The 14459-nt window shown below is 50.2% G+C and overlaps 8 protein-coding genes across 8 annotated transcripts; 5 read left to right on the top strand and 3 right to left on the bottom strand.

Annotated features, from left to right (window-relative positions):
• Positions 1 to 341: 341 nt before the first annotated feature.
• On the top strand, positions 342 to 1106 carry HO173_000427 (uncharacterized protein; the record flags this gene model as incomplete). Its single annotated transcript, XM_037302377.1, has 1 exon — positions 342 to 1106. One exon carries the CDS (start codon positions 342 to 344, stop codon positions 1104 to 1106), a length of 765 nt encoding a protein of 254 aa, XP_037170956.1.
• A 238-nt stretch (positions 1107 to 1344) lies between these two features.
• HO173_000426 (uncharacterized protein) lies at positions 1345 to 1608 on the bottom strand (the record flags this gene model as incomplete). The annotated part of the gene is made up of 1 exon (XM_037302376.1): positions 1345 to 1608. The coding sequence occupies one exon, from the start codon at positions 1606 to 1608 to the stop codon at positions 1345 to 1347; it is 264 nt and encodes an 87-aa protein (XP_037170955.1).
• Positions 1609 to 2789: 1181 nt separating this feature from the next.
• HO173_000425 (uncharacterized protein) lies at positions 2790 to 3424 on the bottom strand (the record flags this gene model as incomplete). Its single annotated transcript, XM_037302375.1, has 2 exons — positions 2790 to 3115; positions 3178 to 3424. The coding sequence occupies 2 exons, from the start codon at positions 3422 to 3424 to the stop codon at positions 2790 to 2792; spliced, it is 573 nt and encodes a 190-aa protein (XP_037170954.1).
• A 436-nt stretch (positions 3425 to 3860) lies between these two features.
• On the top strand, positions 3861 to 4286 carry HO173_000424 (uncharacterized protein; the record flags this gene model as incomplete). Its single annotated transcript, XM_037302374.1, has 1 exon — positions 3861 to 4286. The coding sequence occupies one exon, from the start codon at positions 3861 to 3863 to the stop codon at positions 4284 to 4286; it is 426 nt and encodes a 141-aa protein (XP_037170953.1).
• Positions 4287 to 4662: 376 nt separating this feature from the next.
• On the top strand, positions 4663 to 7828 carry HO173_000423 (uncharacterized protein; the record flags this gene model as incomplete). The annotated part of the gene is made up of 2 exons (XM_037302373.1): positions 4663 to 6635; positions 7714 to 7828. 2 exons carry the CDS (start codon positions 4663 to 4665, stop codon positions 7826 to 7828), a joined length of 2088 nt encoding a protein of 695 aa, XP_037170952.1.
• Positions 7829 to 8190: 362 nt separating this feature from the next.
• Positions 8191 to 9743, top strand: HO173_000422 (uncharacterized protein; the record flags this gene model as incomplete). The annotated part of the gene is made up of 4 exons (XM_037302372.1): positions 8191 to 8316; positions 8373 to 8618; positions 8674 to 8886; positions 8940 to 9743. 4 exons carry the CDS (start codon positions 8191 to 8193, stop codon positions 9741 to 9743), a joined length of 1389 nt encoding a protein of 462 aa, XP_037170951.1.
• A 375-nt stretch (positions 9744 to 10118) lies between these two features.
• Positions 10119 to 10725, top strand: HO173_000421 (uncharacterized protein; the record flags this gene model as incomplete). The annotated part of the gene is made up of 3 exons (XM_037302371.1): positions 10119 to 10294; positions 10449 to 10538; positions 10626 to 10725. 3 exons carry the CDS (start codon positions 10119 to 10121, stop codon positions 10723 to 10725), a joined length of 366 nt encoding a protein of 121 aa, XP_037170950.1.
• A 371-nt stretch (positions 10726 to 11096) lies between these two features.
• Positions 11097 to 13125, bottom strand: HO173_000420 (uncharacterized protein; the record flags this gene model as incomplete). The annotated part of the gene is made up of 11 exons (XM_037302370.1): positions 11097 to 11133; positions 11183 to 11349; positions 11406 to 11658; positions 11797 to 11934; positions 12349 to 12386; positions 12438 to 12460; positions 12538 to 12679; positions 12733 to 12755; positions 12815 to 12900; positions 12971 to 13008; positions 13072 to 13125. The coding sequence occupies 11 exons, from the start codon at positions 13123 to 13125 to the stop codon at positions 11097 to 11099; spliced, it is 999 nt and encodes a 332-aa protein (XP_037170949.1).
• Positions 13126 to 14459: the final 1334 nt, after the last annotated feature.

Here is a 14459-nt window from a genome sequence, read left to right as displayed (position 1 = left end):
CGCAGGCAGTTTAACAGGCGTGGCTTCCTTGCAGGCATTTGCAGCTAGTCCATATGTAGTATAGCTTGGCCTGGTGGGATAAATATCCTGCTGCCGTAGGCTTCCATCCATAGATTCTACATCCTTCTTCTACCCACACGATCCTTCATACCTTGTTCTTTAGTGTGGCCAGGAGGTGAAAACTCTGGCTCGCAGGCCTCACTGTTAGATAACTAATCAACTATACATTGGTTCCACCACACTAGTCGGCCATCCCTTTCAATAGCAACCCTCAAATTAATTAAGAGGCATTGACTGATTCTCACAGCGAACGAAGCATCAACAGCCTCACGAACATCGACATGTCATGCAACTTCTTCAGCCTCTCCCGCGAACTTCGCGATCAGATCTATGAGCTGGTCTTATTGCACCAAGAACTAATCGATCCCTGGGTTGATTACTATTTACGACGGAAGCTGACCCCTGAGCTCCTCCACGTGAACAAGACTATCCACCGCGAAGCCAGCTCGGTATTCTACGCCCAGAATCGCTTCGATTTTACCACGCGCACCCCTGAGGACGTAGCCTCGTTCCTCGGGCAAATCGGCCGAAACAACGCAGACTATATCCGACATATCTGTGTCGACTTTCCGAAATTCCTCTATCTAGACCCCGGTGATGTCACCCTCGAGGACGATAGCGTTGTCACCCTCGAGGACGATAGCGTTAGCATCCTCGCGAACATACAGAGCCGCTGCGCCAATTTGAGCACGCTCACGACGTCCCTATATAGCACAAATGCCATGGAGCTTAGGCTCGACGCACTAGACAACCCCAAGGTCGTTATTGAGGCTTTAAAGCTGGTCAATACTCACTTCAGAGCCATTTCGTCCCTACAAGAGGTCATCGTTGAGGTGTATGAAGACGGCCCGAGTGATCATATACGAAGGAAAATGGAGAGTCACGGATGGACAATCAGTATTGCAGAATATGTGGAAGAGGACTCCGACAGGAATTTCAGTGACTTTGGAAATGATGATTATGGCTATCATAGGAGTCGTGATGATGATGACGATAATTATGATTTTGACAATGATAGTGACTTTTGGAGAAGAGCGGCTGACTGAATTCATCTACATTCACCAAAACAAGCGACAATTGTGAAAGCAATCTTTGCCTGTGGCTGCTCAAACATGGAGAGGAAGACACGTGTCCACTATTAGGAGGTCATTGTAATTCCTCTTCCATTGCGCCAAAGGTGCGACCCAAAGGCCCACTCTCTACTGTACAGCAACAGGTCGCGGCCTGCGCGAGCCTGCCTCAAAAGGATCCAGGCTGAAGAACAGAGCAAAGATTCTCCATCCCTTATGCGGCAATCCAATCTTCCACGACCATCCGCGCCACCGGGGCCCTCCATGGCTCTGGCACTTCGCTCATCCGCGCCACTTTGGTCTTTGGCTCTGGTGCAGGACTCTTGCGCTTACGACCGCGTTTTCCCTTGCCCTCGCTAGCTTTATCTTTCGCAGCACGCTTCACTCGTGCCTCGCTGAGGTCCTCATAGCTCATCACCTTCGCCTTCCCTAGGACCACTGACTTGGTCGATCGGCGAACTTGGGCTTCGTTGTTCATTCTGGACAAGAATCGATTTTATCCTGAAGGAGGGCCCGTCCGGCAAATGATATTTGGGTCGAGGGTGGCACTTGCTAGCTTCTGTACGTGCCTCTGTGGGCGCTGTTTGCTCGTTTCATCAAGTGTATAAGCGTCCCGTTTGTGTCACCATCAGACAAAAGAGAATCGGCAGGATACGGCGATCACACTTTCTCAACGATCGTTATCAATGACAGCGATAGCGAGCATCACCCCTCTCACAGTCGTCGAATATCTTGCTACCCTCGTCGATCGGTAACCCATGTGTAGATACGAACTACTCGACCTTCGGTCGAAGTCGTGCGTATGAAACTCTCTGCAGAAGGTGGACCAGACAAGAAAGCTATCCAATGTGCTAAAACTTAAAGTGCCCTGCGCCTAGCACTGGGAGCTGCTGGAGCAGACCCAACTTTATCGCGACGCATCCCGAAGACATACCCTCTATGGGTAAAGCCATAGGCATGCACATAACCCCAAGGCGCTAAGCATGCACCCCGCAATCATTTTTCGCCCTGAATCTAATGCGCGTAATACGCAGTCGCTGGTGTTGATCCTGTAGAGGGTTCCCTGGAGGCTAGAGTTTAAATAGTCGATAAGCCTTATCATTTGGATTCGGCAATCCTCACTGCTCTCTCTCTTACGTTAGGTATACAATGAGGATCTAGACGTCAGTGTGTATGTAGTGGATTATTCAGACTAGGATTCGGTTAGACGGAAGCTCGAGGGTGAAGAGATGTGGACTGCAGAGTGTACTGGTATCTGGTTGCAGTTGGGGCCCCAAACATTTGCACTATGGCTAGAGGGGCGGCTATACAAACACACACACACACAACCACGCATACCTGGTACACGCAATTGAATGATCTACTAAGTACCCAAACGAATGTGGCAGGAGGGCTGAATGGGGGAACTCAGGTAGAATGACGGGATTAAAACGCTCAGGCTCCTCGCAAACATCCACTCTGGACGGGCAGAGCATTGAAGGTTTTCAGGCAAACGCTCGGAGTCTGCTTTAAAGCTACCGAGAGGCTATTCAGAGCGGCCAGAAATGTGGTAGCGCGCTCTTGCACACGACTCAGCAACGAAGTAGGAGTCATAACTTTGTACCAATCCACCCGCGACTTCAAAGTTCTCTGCCTCCAGCGATTCAGCCGTCTCTTCGCCTACAGTGGCACAACCCTGATCCTGACGCTGTTTCTAGCAGATCTTGGGCTTTCAGACACAAAGATCGGGCTGTTCATGACCCTGACGCTGCTCGGTGATATCCTTTTCAGTGTCCTTCTTACCTTCACGGCCAATCGATTGGGAAGGCGCAATGTGCTATGTCTAGGTGCTCTCGCAATTACGATGAGTGGCGTTGTTTTTGGACTGAGCAATAACTTCTGGGTGCTGCTCGCCGCGGCGACTGTTGGGGTCATAAGTCCCAGGTATGGTTTCACCAAACGTACATCGGAGATGATCAGGTCTGGGACAGCTATCAATGGTTCATCTTGGTGCGAGTGAGATTGGGCCCTTTCGTGCCATTGAGGTATCCGCACTCGCTCAGCTTACCCCAGTGTCGGCGCGTAGCGAGGCTTTTTCCCGGTATAGTCTTATTGGCATGATTGGACAGGCCCTTGGTACCATTGTGTCTGGCTCGGTGATCGAGGCCCTCGAATCGAGAGACGGCTGGACGACGGCCCGCGCGTATCGTATCATCTTCTTTGGTTACGGGGTTCTCGGAAGAGTCAAAATTGTACTGTGTTTGATGCTCAGTCAGGCTTGCGAGATTGATATCAAGTCGGTCAATCTTGCGCATCGGGGAAAGTGCTTCAGTGCCACCATCTGAAAATTCACGCTTATTGCCGGATGACGGCAAGAAAGACAAAGGAAGAAGGGGCTGGCAGGTTGCATCTTCAACAAGCAAGGAGTCTTTGGCAGCACTTGGAAAGATAACTTTCCTCCTGGCACTAGAAGCCGTTGGTTCGGGGCTGCTTGTTACGTGAGATCTTTTAGACTTTTGGAGAGTGTGAATGCTCTGAAGCTGATCACAGGAGCAGGTCTTGGCTTACATGTTTCTTCAATCAGAAGTTTGCCATGCGAGAGAAAACCATCTACACCCTTCTCTTCATCGTATATATACCCCAAGCATTGTCCAATCACGGAGCATCGACAATATCTAAGCGCTCAGGCATTAAAGGTGACCCTCGTATTCCAGCAGGCAATATGCCGTGCTGACATTTTCTCTCCAGGCAATGACAATTGCGAGCCTCCTGCGCGGAGTGACAAGTGCTTTGATACCAATCTCACCATCCGCCACCCTAGCCATAGTTTTTCTAATCCTGCAGTCATGTACCCGCGTCATTGGACTACGCACTGCCTTTGTGGCGTCTATGTTCCCCCCAGCAGAACGTACCGCTTTCATGGGAATTACTAATGTTGCGAGGACGTATAGCCAGAGCATTGGAACTATTGTTACTGGAGCATTAGGTGAATCGCGCATGTTTTGGGTGACATTTGTGCTTTCGGGGTCGATGTACGCGGCTTATGGTGTTGGGACACTAGTCCTGTTCACGGGTCGTAAGCCGGGAGAAGGGAGACAGGACGAACATGATGAGGAGGGTCGTGGAGAAGAGGACAGTGAAGCGGGAAGGCAACGTCAAGATAGATCTTCTGCCTGAGTGCTTCGGCTCTGTACCGATTACATTCGCTAGATACATTACATAACTATAGGCTACAAAGATGGTTCTAGAATTTTAAGTCTTGCCAAGACCAGCTCGTTTACCTCCAAACCTTACCAATTCACTTTACGAGTATGTGGCCTGGGTACCTTATTGTCTTCTATACGGAGAGGTCCATTCACACTGGCGGGCGACCTGGAACCTGGGGGTAGAAAGGCTGGTGGCGTACCTTAGACCTTAGAGTACCCGAGGCCGGGGCGGCTTATGTAATATCTTGGCGCTCCGAGCTGTCTTGCCCGCCTTTTCTTGACTGCTTTATTTACGCAGTACCACCCACACACTCGCCCGACAATCATATACTGTTACCGCAGCAAGAATGGTGCTCGCCAAATCCAAGAATGCAGTGGGGCTGGGGAACAGCCTCATGAATGACCGTTTCGGCAGAGGCAAAGGCAACGACCGCAAGAAGGTCTCGGCAGGAATACACAGAACAGATCAAGAGGGACAGACCTATGTCACAAATGCCCCCAAAGAAGCATCATGGGTAAAAATGCGAAGTGTAACAGAGCAAGGTGCTCTTGATGAGTTTCTCAGCACTGCAGAGCTTGCTGGGACAGACTTTACCGCGGAGAAAATGAACAATGTGAAGATCATACATACCGATCAACGCAATCCATACCTCTTGTCAGCAGCCGAGGAAAGATCAGCTATCAGAAAGCAAAACGCGAACAAGAATCGTTTGACTGTACCAAGGCGGCCACCTTGGGACGAGACCACTACACCGCAAGCGTTGGATCAGAAAGAGAGAGCGAGTCTGCTCGATTGGAGAAGAGGCTTAGCTGAGTTACAAGAAAATAATGACCTCTTGATGACGCCCTTCGAGAGGAATTTGGAAGTATGGAGGCAGTTGTGGAGGGTCATCGAGAGGTCAGATCTTGTGGTGCAGATTGTGGATGCCAGAAACCCATTGCTCTTCCGGTCAGAAGATCTTGAAAAGTATGTGAAGGAGGTCGATCCCAAGAAGAATAATCTACTATTGGTCAACAAGGCGGACATGATGACTTTGCCGCAAAGAGAAGCTTGGGCAAACTATTTCCAAAGAGTAGGGATCAACTACAAGTTCTTCTCGGCTTCGCTGGCGAAGGAGATGAATGAGGCAATGGACATAGATGCAGAGCCGACCGAGAATGCTTCGGCGGTGCCAGACAAAGCTGTCGAGGAAGTAGTAGATGGTGCGGGTGACAAGCTCGCTAATGAGGCCGAGAAGTTGGATGTACAAGATGCAGAGGAGGACGAAGAGCAGTGGGCAAGTGAGGAGGATCTTGATGAAGAAGTGGATCAGCGAACGAGGATCTTGACTGTAGATGAACTTGAGGCTTTATTCCTAGAGAATGCTCCAGACGTCGAGAACACAGACCCGGAACATCCACGGAAGACGACAATTGGTCTCGTGGGCTACCCCAATGTTGGTAAATCCTCTACCATTAACGCACTTATCGGAGCGAAGAAGGTCTCTGTCTCATCAACGCCGGGCAAGACGAAGCATTTCCAAACCATACATCTCAGCTCGGAAGTCATACTTTGCGATTGCCCTGGACTTGTCTTCCCCAATTTTGCCACTACGAAAGCAGAGCTTGTCTGCAATGGAATCTTACCAATTGACCAGCTCCGAGAGTTTACGGGACCCGCAGGGCTCGTTGCCCAGCGCATCCCCCAATCATTCTATGAGGCTCTTTACGGCGTCAAAGTGCAGATTCGACCCCTGGAAGAAGGCGGCACCGGAACACCAACGGCCGAGGAGATCTTGATCGCTTACGCTGTTGCTCGAGGATTCGCAAAGACAGGACAAGGACAACCGGATGAATCGAGAGCTGCGCGTTACGTGCTCAAGGACTACGTGAGTGGCAAACTATTGTTCTGTCACCCACCTCCCAGTGATCCTCCGGTTGATCCACGAGAGTTCAATCGAGATCTTTACGATGTCGAGCATCTTCCGCAGAAGCGGCGGGCCATGTTAGCAGCACAGGTAGAAGCTTCGATATCCGGCTCGGAGAATCCTTCATTGATGGATGATGCGGAGTCGCTTCCTGCAGTGCCTCTACAAGGAGAGAAGTCAAACGGGCTTGATAAGAGGTTCTTCGGACCTGGGCAAGGCAGTGCCGGACATTTGACTATGCCTTTTAATCACCAGTACAGTGAGCAGGGGAAAAGGCAGCTGACGGGTAGGAAGCTGCAGACAATGACGGCATTGGAAAAAAACATTGATCCTGCAGAATTGAAGCTGCTGAATTCCAAGAAGCATGGCAACGGAGGGAAGAGGAAGCACAAGGCGTCGCGAGCTGAAAAGGCGTGAGTTACACTGTCTATCTTGGCTGCATAGCATCGGCTGGCGTTCAAGATTTTCATAGACGTTTGTTCTCCAGATACCCTCAGATAGACAAGGAACGTTCCGAAGCCTTTAAACGCCCGAAGTGTCCTAGTTTCGAACCGTTGTAATTCCGACCTCCTAAGGCCAAGTCTTGGCACGGAAAGAAGACCCAATTCTGCGCCCACCAGTTAGCTGCTCTCCAGGGCTGCCGCTTTCACGCTGGGTAAGCAAGGGTGATACAGCACACCCCACCAGGATGATCAGCAGTCCAGTTGAGCATCTTCGGCATACCACCCCCCCATTCCCCGCTTATTCCCCGCTTCATGTTTTTCTGCCCAGCTCCGTCGAATAGGCTCGGAGATGGCTGCCATGATAGGATAAGAAAAAGACAAAAACAAAAACAAAATCAAAATGTCCAAAATCTGAGCCACACCTGATTTGAACAGATAACCTTTCGATCTGGAGTCGAACGCGCTACCTAAACCAGGGTTAGGAGAAGGTCAAACATACTGAGGTCGGGAGAACAAACCGTTGCGCCAGCGGCCCATTAACAAGACATTTAGATTTCCACAAATATCATATATATTTACAAAACAGTTTCCTAGAAGATCCAATTCATTGCCGCATAAATACCTCTGTATAACAACCTTACCACTGAGCTATATGTGAATATATCAAAAGTGGGAAACGCGTTTGTGATTATTCTGCCCAGTGCGCTTAATTGTCCTTGCCCTACCCTTGATTGCTTGCGACCCAATCCATGATCAATGACTTTGACTCATCTGGGCATGACCTTATTGAGATTTGGCCGTTGTTTATCAAGTGAACTTGAGCTCGTCATCGCATAATGGCTAACGCTACGAAACGAGAAAGGAAAAACGACTGTGGTGTTACTACATAACTTTGGGGCTTTGAGCTGGATACGCTATCAAGAAGAGACTTGCGTGGTCCGGAGATGATTTCAGTGGCTCAATATCTCTTCCGTGTTGTCTTCAGTACCTCGAGATGCAGAATCTTTTTCTCAGTCACATAGTCGAGATTGAGAACTGTGCCTGATAGTCTGGATCCTAATGTCCTGGACGTACCAAAACGGTGGTTGATCCATTTCGACATCCAGACAAACCTAGTCCTGGCGTCAGCTACTCGTTTACGAGTACAGGTACTTTTGACCTAAAGATTCGTACATCTCGATGGCATCTTTTACGCTCGAAGCCAAGTTCAAAGGTTCCTTTGCCCGTTCATCCGATAATCTATCTGCCAGGCTGGACGAGACAACCTTCAGGAAACACTTCGTCAATATCTTAATGAATTTTGACAAGATTTCTGAGGGTGAGGTTGGGGTGGATTTCCGTATTGGCGGAGTCAGCAGTGCCCAGTGCCGAGGCAAGTGAGTGTACGGTTTGTGGGGTAGACCGTAGAGCTGTAGTTCCGGCCGCAGCATGGCAAGGGTATTTCGTACTGGAACGCAGGCTGTTTCTTTCATGCACGATGCTCCTCATGTTCATCTGTCAACTACACTCATTCTTGTAAGCAATTATGTCCAAGAGTGACTTCAGCCAGAATCTGCTCGCCAGCAGCCGCAAGCCTCAGACGGCTGCCGAGAAGATCCCCATCATTGCTCGGGGTGCTGTCAGTGATCGAGCAAAGGAGACTCTGAACTTGGTACTTCCCGACAATCTCAATTGCATTGCAGTCAATTACTAATTGTCGCAACACAGGTAGAAAAGTTCGTTGAGGAAGAATGCGTTCCCGCAGACGTACTCTTCCACGCACAGGTGGGGGAGGGCGAGAAAAGATGGAGCACATACCCACCCGTAATCGATGAATTGAAAGCCAGGGCTAAAAAGCTGGGACTTTGGAATATGTTTCTACCCAAGAATCACTTCAAGGAGGGGGCAGGCTTCTCGAATTTGGAGTATGGGTTGATGGCAGAGTATATGGGGAAATGCAGGACAGCTTCTGAGGTACGAGACCGCTTTCAAAAGGTTACAGACCCTTTGATATTGAAGAATAATATAGGCCACCAACTGTGCAGCACCAGATACTGGTAACATGGAGGTTTTGGCGAAATACGGCAACGAGGCTCAAAAGAAGCAATGGCTCACTCCGCTTTTGAACGGCGACATCAGATCCGCTTTCCTCATGACCGAACCAGATGTTGCGTCTAGCGATGCTACGAACATCACATTATCTATGACAAAACAAGGCAATGACTACATATTGAATGGCTCGGTACGGTGTTCGCTTTCCCAGAAGCTGCTGGCCTTTACTTACCGACGTCACAGAAATGGTGGAGCAGTGGCGCCGGCGACCCACGATGCAAGATCTACATAGTCATGGGCAAAAGCGATCCCAACAACTCAAATGTATACAAGCAACAATCCGTGATCCTTGTCCCAGCAGGCACCAAAGGTGTAACCGTCAAGCGAGTCCTATCCGTCTACGGCTACGACGACGCTCCTCACGGCCACGCCCACATCACCTTCGAGAACGTCCGCGTACCTGCCTCAAATATGGTCCTCGGCGAAGGCCGCGGCTTCGAAATCATCCAAGGCCGTCTTGGCCCCGGACGCATTCACCACGCCATGCGCTCTATCGGCGCCGCAGAAAAAGCCTTGGATTGGATGATTGCCCGCGTGAACGACCCTACCAAGAAGCCGTTTGGCAAATTGCTCGCTGAGCACGGCGTCATACTCGAATGGATTGCCAAGTCCCGCCTTGAAATCGACGCCGCCCGCCTGATTGTGCTCAACGCCGCTATGAAGATTGATGAAAAAGACGCGAAGAGTGCTCTCAAAGAGATCGCGGAGGCGAAGGTCATGGTGCCCCAAATGGCATTGACGGTCATCGATCGGGCTGTCCAGAGTTATGGAGGGGCGGGTGTGTGTCAGGATACGCCGCTAGCAAATATGTGGGCGCAGATCAGGACATTAAGGATTGCGGATGGCCCTGATGAGGTGCATCTACAGCAGATGGGGAAGAATGAGAATAAGAGGGGCGCGGAGGTTAGGGAGAAGTTGGATAGGCAGAAGCAAATGGGGGAGAGGTTGTTGAGGGAGAGTGGGGTGCAGCAGAAGTCGAAGTTGTAGATGTGGATTTGGGTCCGGGAAAAGGCGCCATGATATTATGATGTATAGCATGTAGAGCAAGCATCGATTCATCTTTTCCACTGACCTTAGTACTACTATTTTGCAGCATTCAAGCTACCAGCGAGCCAGCGGAGCCTTTTACGATTGCCTTCGCAATGGTTGCCCCTCACAACAGCCCTACGTAAATAGTCAAAACCAGCAGCCCTTGTCCACCAACTCAACCCCAAATCCCACACACTCCACACTCCCCCACAAGCCTTCACAGAACCTGCCCCATACCCACAAACACCCTCCCCTTCCACCAAACCCACCCTCTCCCCCAAAAATCCCCCTTCATCCACCAGCGAACCACCACCAGACCTCACACACACAAAAATGTCCTCCTCTCCCACCAAACCCCTCGCCTCCCGCGACATCAACACCTCGGGCCCCTCGCCCACGAAGCCCAAGGCCGACCAGGTGTCCAACACGGTGGGGAAAGAGAGCGCCAACAAGCCGCAGAGCATGGAGTATCACCGGCAGGTACTGCAGAGTCGGTTGGAGGAGGACAAGTAAGTCGGGCCAGCTTCCCGTATCGTTGTCAGAACATATTGTGGGGGGAGGGGGGGCGAGGCTTGTGGTGAGGGATGGGGATGGGGATGGGGATGGGTTGGGTTTGAATTAAAGAGGGAGGGACGACGGCTAACGAGCGTTTTTGGACTACAGGGCGAAGCAAGTCTACGTCTCACCCTCGGACACGATCATGAGCCCATGCACGGCCAAGCTGTCGGCGTACAAGAGCAAGCAGTTTGGGAAGTGAGTGTTTCCTCTTTCCCTCAACCCCGACCCAACCCGATCAGGCAAGCGTCAAAGATCGATGGTCTGATTGTGGTGCCGATGCAGAGCGAAGCCGCAATCCCTCTTCGCGAAGATGGAAGCGTCCAAGAAATCCGAGGCGGCCAAGTCGAGCGAGGGCAAGGAGGGTCATGACGGTGGTCCTTAGATGTCGCAGCTGATGGAATGGAAGGCTAGAAGTGGTTGCATTCACGCGTAAGCATGCATAGCGAAGCATTTTGCTTGACGGTATGCCTTGGACATACGAACGGCTGCAAGGGATGGACAGACAGATGCTGGAGGCGTGACGAACTGCAGGTGCTTTCATAGGAGTTGAAGGATTGCATGGTATAGGCGTTGAAGTAATATTGCCCAAACCATGATTGCATGCTAGACTGTCTCCCGTGGAAATGCTCTTGTGAATGCTACAGAGAGTCGCTAAGGAAAAGCTGGGAAAGGATACCATCCGCCGTGATGCTGCCCTCGCCAATTGAACCCGGCTGCCGTGACGGACTGTGTGCTGGCTTGTACCCGTCTCCTTTACTTGTCCTCGGGCTTCTTGCCATAGGCGACGTGTCTATGAAGGGAGTCAAACCTCATTCATGAGTAGGGACGAGTAGCCTTACAGATAGAAGTATGCGTGCATCTTAGGATTTTTCATTTCTTTCCTGATCTTCGCACATACAACATCGACCTCTTGCTGCGAGTAGCCCAGAACACGCGTGAAAAGAGCGTAAGTGAAAGCTTCGAGACCTTCCATGATCTGGAGGTAGTTCCAGGCGCCAACTTCTTTCTGCAATATTGGATCAGTAGTGCATAGATATCGAGACGTTTAGGTATTGTTGGTACCAGATATCTGTCAGCAGGCCAGGTTCCCACAGGCCAAACATGCCTCTCAGCCGCAACATCCTTGAAACCAGCGTCTCTCAACCAGCCTTCGAGAAGAGGTCCAGGGCAAGGCTCCATGCCGCCTTCTCGTGAAGCCGCAAGGAAGGTGGTATTGAAGTGTTTAGAAGCGAGGTCGGGGGTGAGAGAACCGTCTGGAGAGTTCCATTCCAGGTCGAGATCGATGCATTCGACCCAGCCGCCTGGTTTGGTATGCCTATTTGAATGTTAATGAATGGATTTTCATTTTGTTTGTGTTCCCGCCTTGGAACGGACACCCCGAGAAACTTCATTGCTTTAGTTGCCCTTGATGTTCTGAGAAATTCCTTAGGAAGTGGGCGATAGAGTGACCTACTCAAAGCATTGACGGACCAACCGAGGCCAGTTGCGAATAGCATTGCCCATGAAGCGGCAGTGGATGTAGTCGAATGTCTGATGATATGTCCAATTTGCCTCCACGTCATCGATCTCAAAGCGTACATTGGGCGGTACCCTATGAGTTTCGGTGGCATTAGTTGAAAAAGACGAAGCCGGGAAGATCAATATTGGCACCATATACAAGGAGAATGCAAAAGGTAGCAACAGCAGCAAGGCAAAAGGAGAGGACTTCATAGTTAAAGCCTCTAGCTAGGGTGGCCTGGCTAAAGAGCGCCGTAAGGTTCATGATATCTGATGGGGTTGAAGCGATTGCAGCCAGTCGTTTGTGGATATTGGTAGTTTAGTGGAAAGGAATACAAAGATGCAGTGAAAATTTGAGGATGGTGTATCTTGCTTGTAGTGGATAATCGCCCCTGACGAATAGTACAGGATTCTGTAAACAGACAATGTTTGTAAAACGTAGCACTTGTGCACATAACTTGACAGTTATAGAGAGTCACCGTGCACGAATATAGCACTTAGAACTTACCATCGCGGTTGAATTGCACTTAGGTCATTGCCCAATATCTGTGTGTTCAGCCATAAGCCAATGTCTCTTTACGTGATGAATCTCTATACCTCAGCATTCGGGTATTTGTCTCCTGTCAACACGATGTCAGTGATCAATTGACCCGTACATGCAGTCCGTGTTTTCAGATGCAGTATTGGAAATCCTCACCCATCTCCATTGCCCATATTCCCGTCCCCGTGCCAATGTCGAGTATACGCTGAAGGTTGGAGGGCACAGGAGCCAGGTTTAGCTTTCCTCCCAGGCTGACCTCTGTCAACTTGTGCATGATGTCTAAGCGGTCACTCTCTTTCTATTGTCGAGCTTAGTGCTACTATTTGAACTTCACTACTGGCGCACGTGTACCTCATCGTTGGGGTAAAGGTAGCCTTTTTTGTGTTAGAAGGGTGGTGGGGGTGGTCTCAACAGCTAGGGAGACACGACGTACTGCCTTCTTTGTAGGCATGGTATCTCCGATTGTTTTCGATTTTGTAGTCTGTGATGTTGGACGCCAGTGATGTTGTGTAACTTCCTCTATGATCCAGTTTACTTCGTCAACGTTGTTTTCCCCGGGAAGAGTTTGGACCTGCTCAGTTGAACATACACTTCGTCACCGTAGGCGGAATCAGGGTCATCGCCGTACTGGGAGGCGTCCATCAGCAAACTTTTCAATCCGAAATGTCTCTGTTGAGCGAGAATACAAACATTGGACGCCTGCAGATAGGGTTCCACGGCGATTGATTCTGTCGTTGTTGCCATTCTCGGAAGATGCCTGCAAGCAGAGAATACAAAGGCAAGAGCGACGAAAATGCTGTCTCAATTGCAATCCCGACCTTCGACGGTCGACTATATATGCAAGCTTTTCAATCAGGCGGGCTTTTGATTCTCGTTCGGTCGGACCAAGTCTCGCGCGCTTCGATCCTTCCTACTGCACCTGGACGCCATTGCTGAACCAATCCGAGACCCTTTTCTCCACGGGCGTCGGGCGATTAGGTTTGATGCACCTATAATTCTGGTGCCGCTGCCTAGTCGTCGACTTGCATTTCGGCCGTTGTTTGAGCAGTGTATGATTGCTCAGAAGCCTTCACTAAACGCACGGAGGAATGCTTATAACAGCGTTGCAATAGCAAACGAGAGGTGTCGAGGGGTGCCTTAAAGCTTTGTAAGAAAGGTGGGGGTTGGGGGGGGTTCTCTCTCTCTCTCTCTCTTTGCCCTTCGGGTTGGTTGCGAGGCTGCTGGGCCCTCCGAACCCCCTACCCAAACACCTCGCCGCTCGCTTGGCGCCCCACGACAGCGCTTTTAAGCATAAAAAACAAGTTGAGGACCCTTCCCTTCCATGCTCCGATCCTTAACCCGCATCAGGATCGTAGCTTGAAGACTTCCAACATCAAGCTGGGGGTGCATACAAGTACTACAGCTTATTATATCACCTTGTTATTGCAGGAATGCATCTGTCTTCCGAGGAAGCCAAGAAGTATGCAACTACGCATAGCCCAAGGACTGACTAGTCTACCTCCTCGTTTTACATGAATCAAAGCGTGCTGTACATGGCAATGTGACAGGAAAGTCGCACAATGGAAGGCTTTCCAGCAGACTGTGCCCCCTTCGTGCTGCTCAGTCGAGAGGTTGGCTGTCTGAAATCTGAACATTGAGCATAGAACGCTTCCCCTCAAATGGGACAAAATAGCATCAGTTGTAGTATCTTATACAAGTAGACCGTCATACCGCTACAGGCGTGGACAAAGAAGATTGGCAGCCGAAGCGGGATCAACACTCCAGCCATCAGGACCAGCAAGAAGGCTTTTGGCGCCAACATTCCCTGTTTGAACATCCTTTCTACAGCACATCTACTCATCAACACTGATGTAGATGTATCCCGGTTATAATTACCCATAGATTAAGCTATCACGGCTATGTGTGGTTTTCGGGGGCACAAAGGGAAACTTTAGCCCACTCGGTAAGACGGGACCGCGGTTGCATGAGTGACTATCACCTTAATGCCGGTTGAGCGGTGAACTTGTGAAGTAAGGTATGTCGCAGATAAGGACTAAAGACTAAAGACTAAAGACCATACCTGCATCGCAAACATTAGA

This window comes from Letharia columbiana (genome assembly GCF_014066305.1).
Source record: "Letharia columbiana isolate WasteWater2 chromosome Unknown Sc0000000_s0, whole genome shotgun sequence".
NCBI classification, from domain to species: Eukaryota; Fungi; Ascomycota; class Lecanoromycetes; order Lecanorales; family Parmeliaceae; genus Letharia; species Letharia columbiana.
Note: the sequence above shows the minus strand (reverse complement) of the source record. Positions and strands in the feature narration are given on the sequence as shown.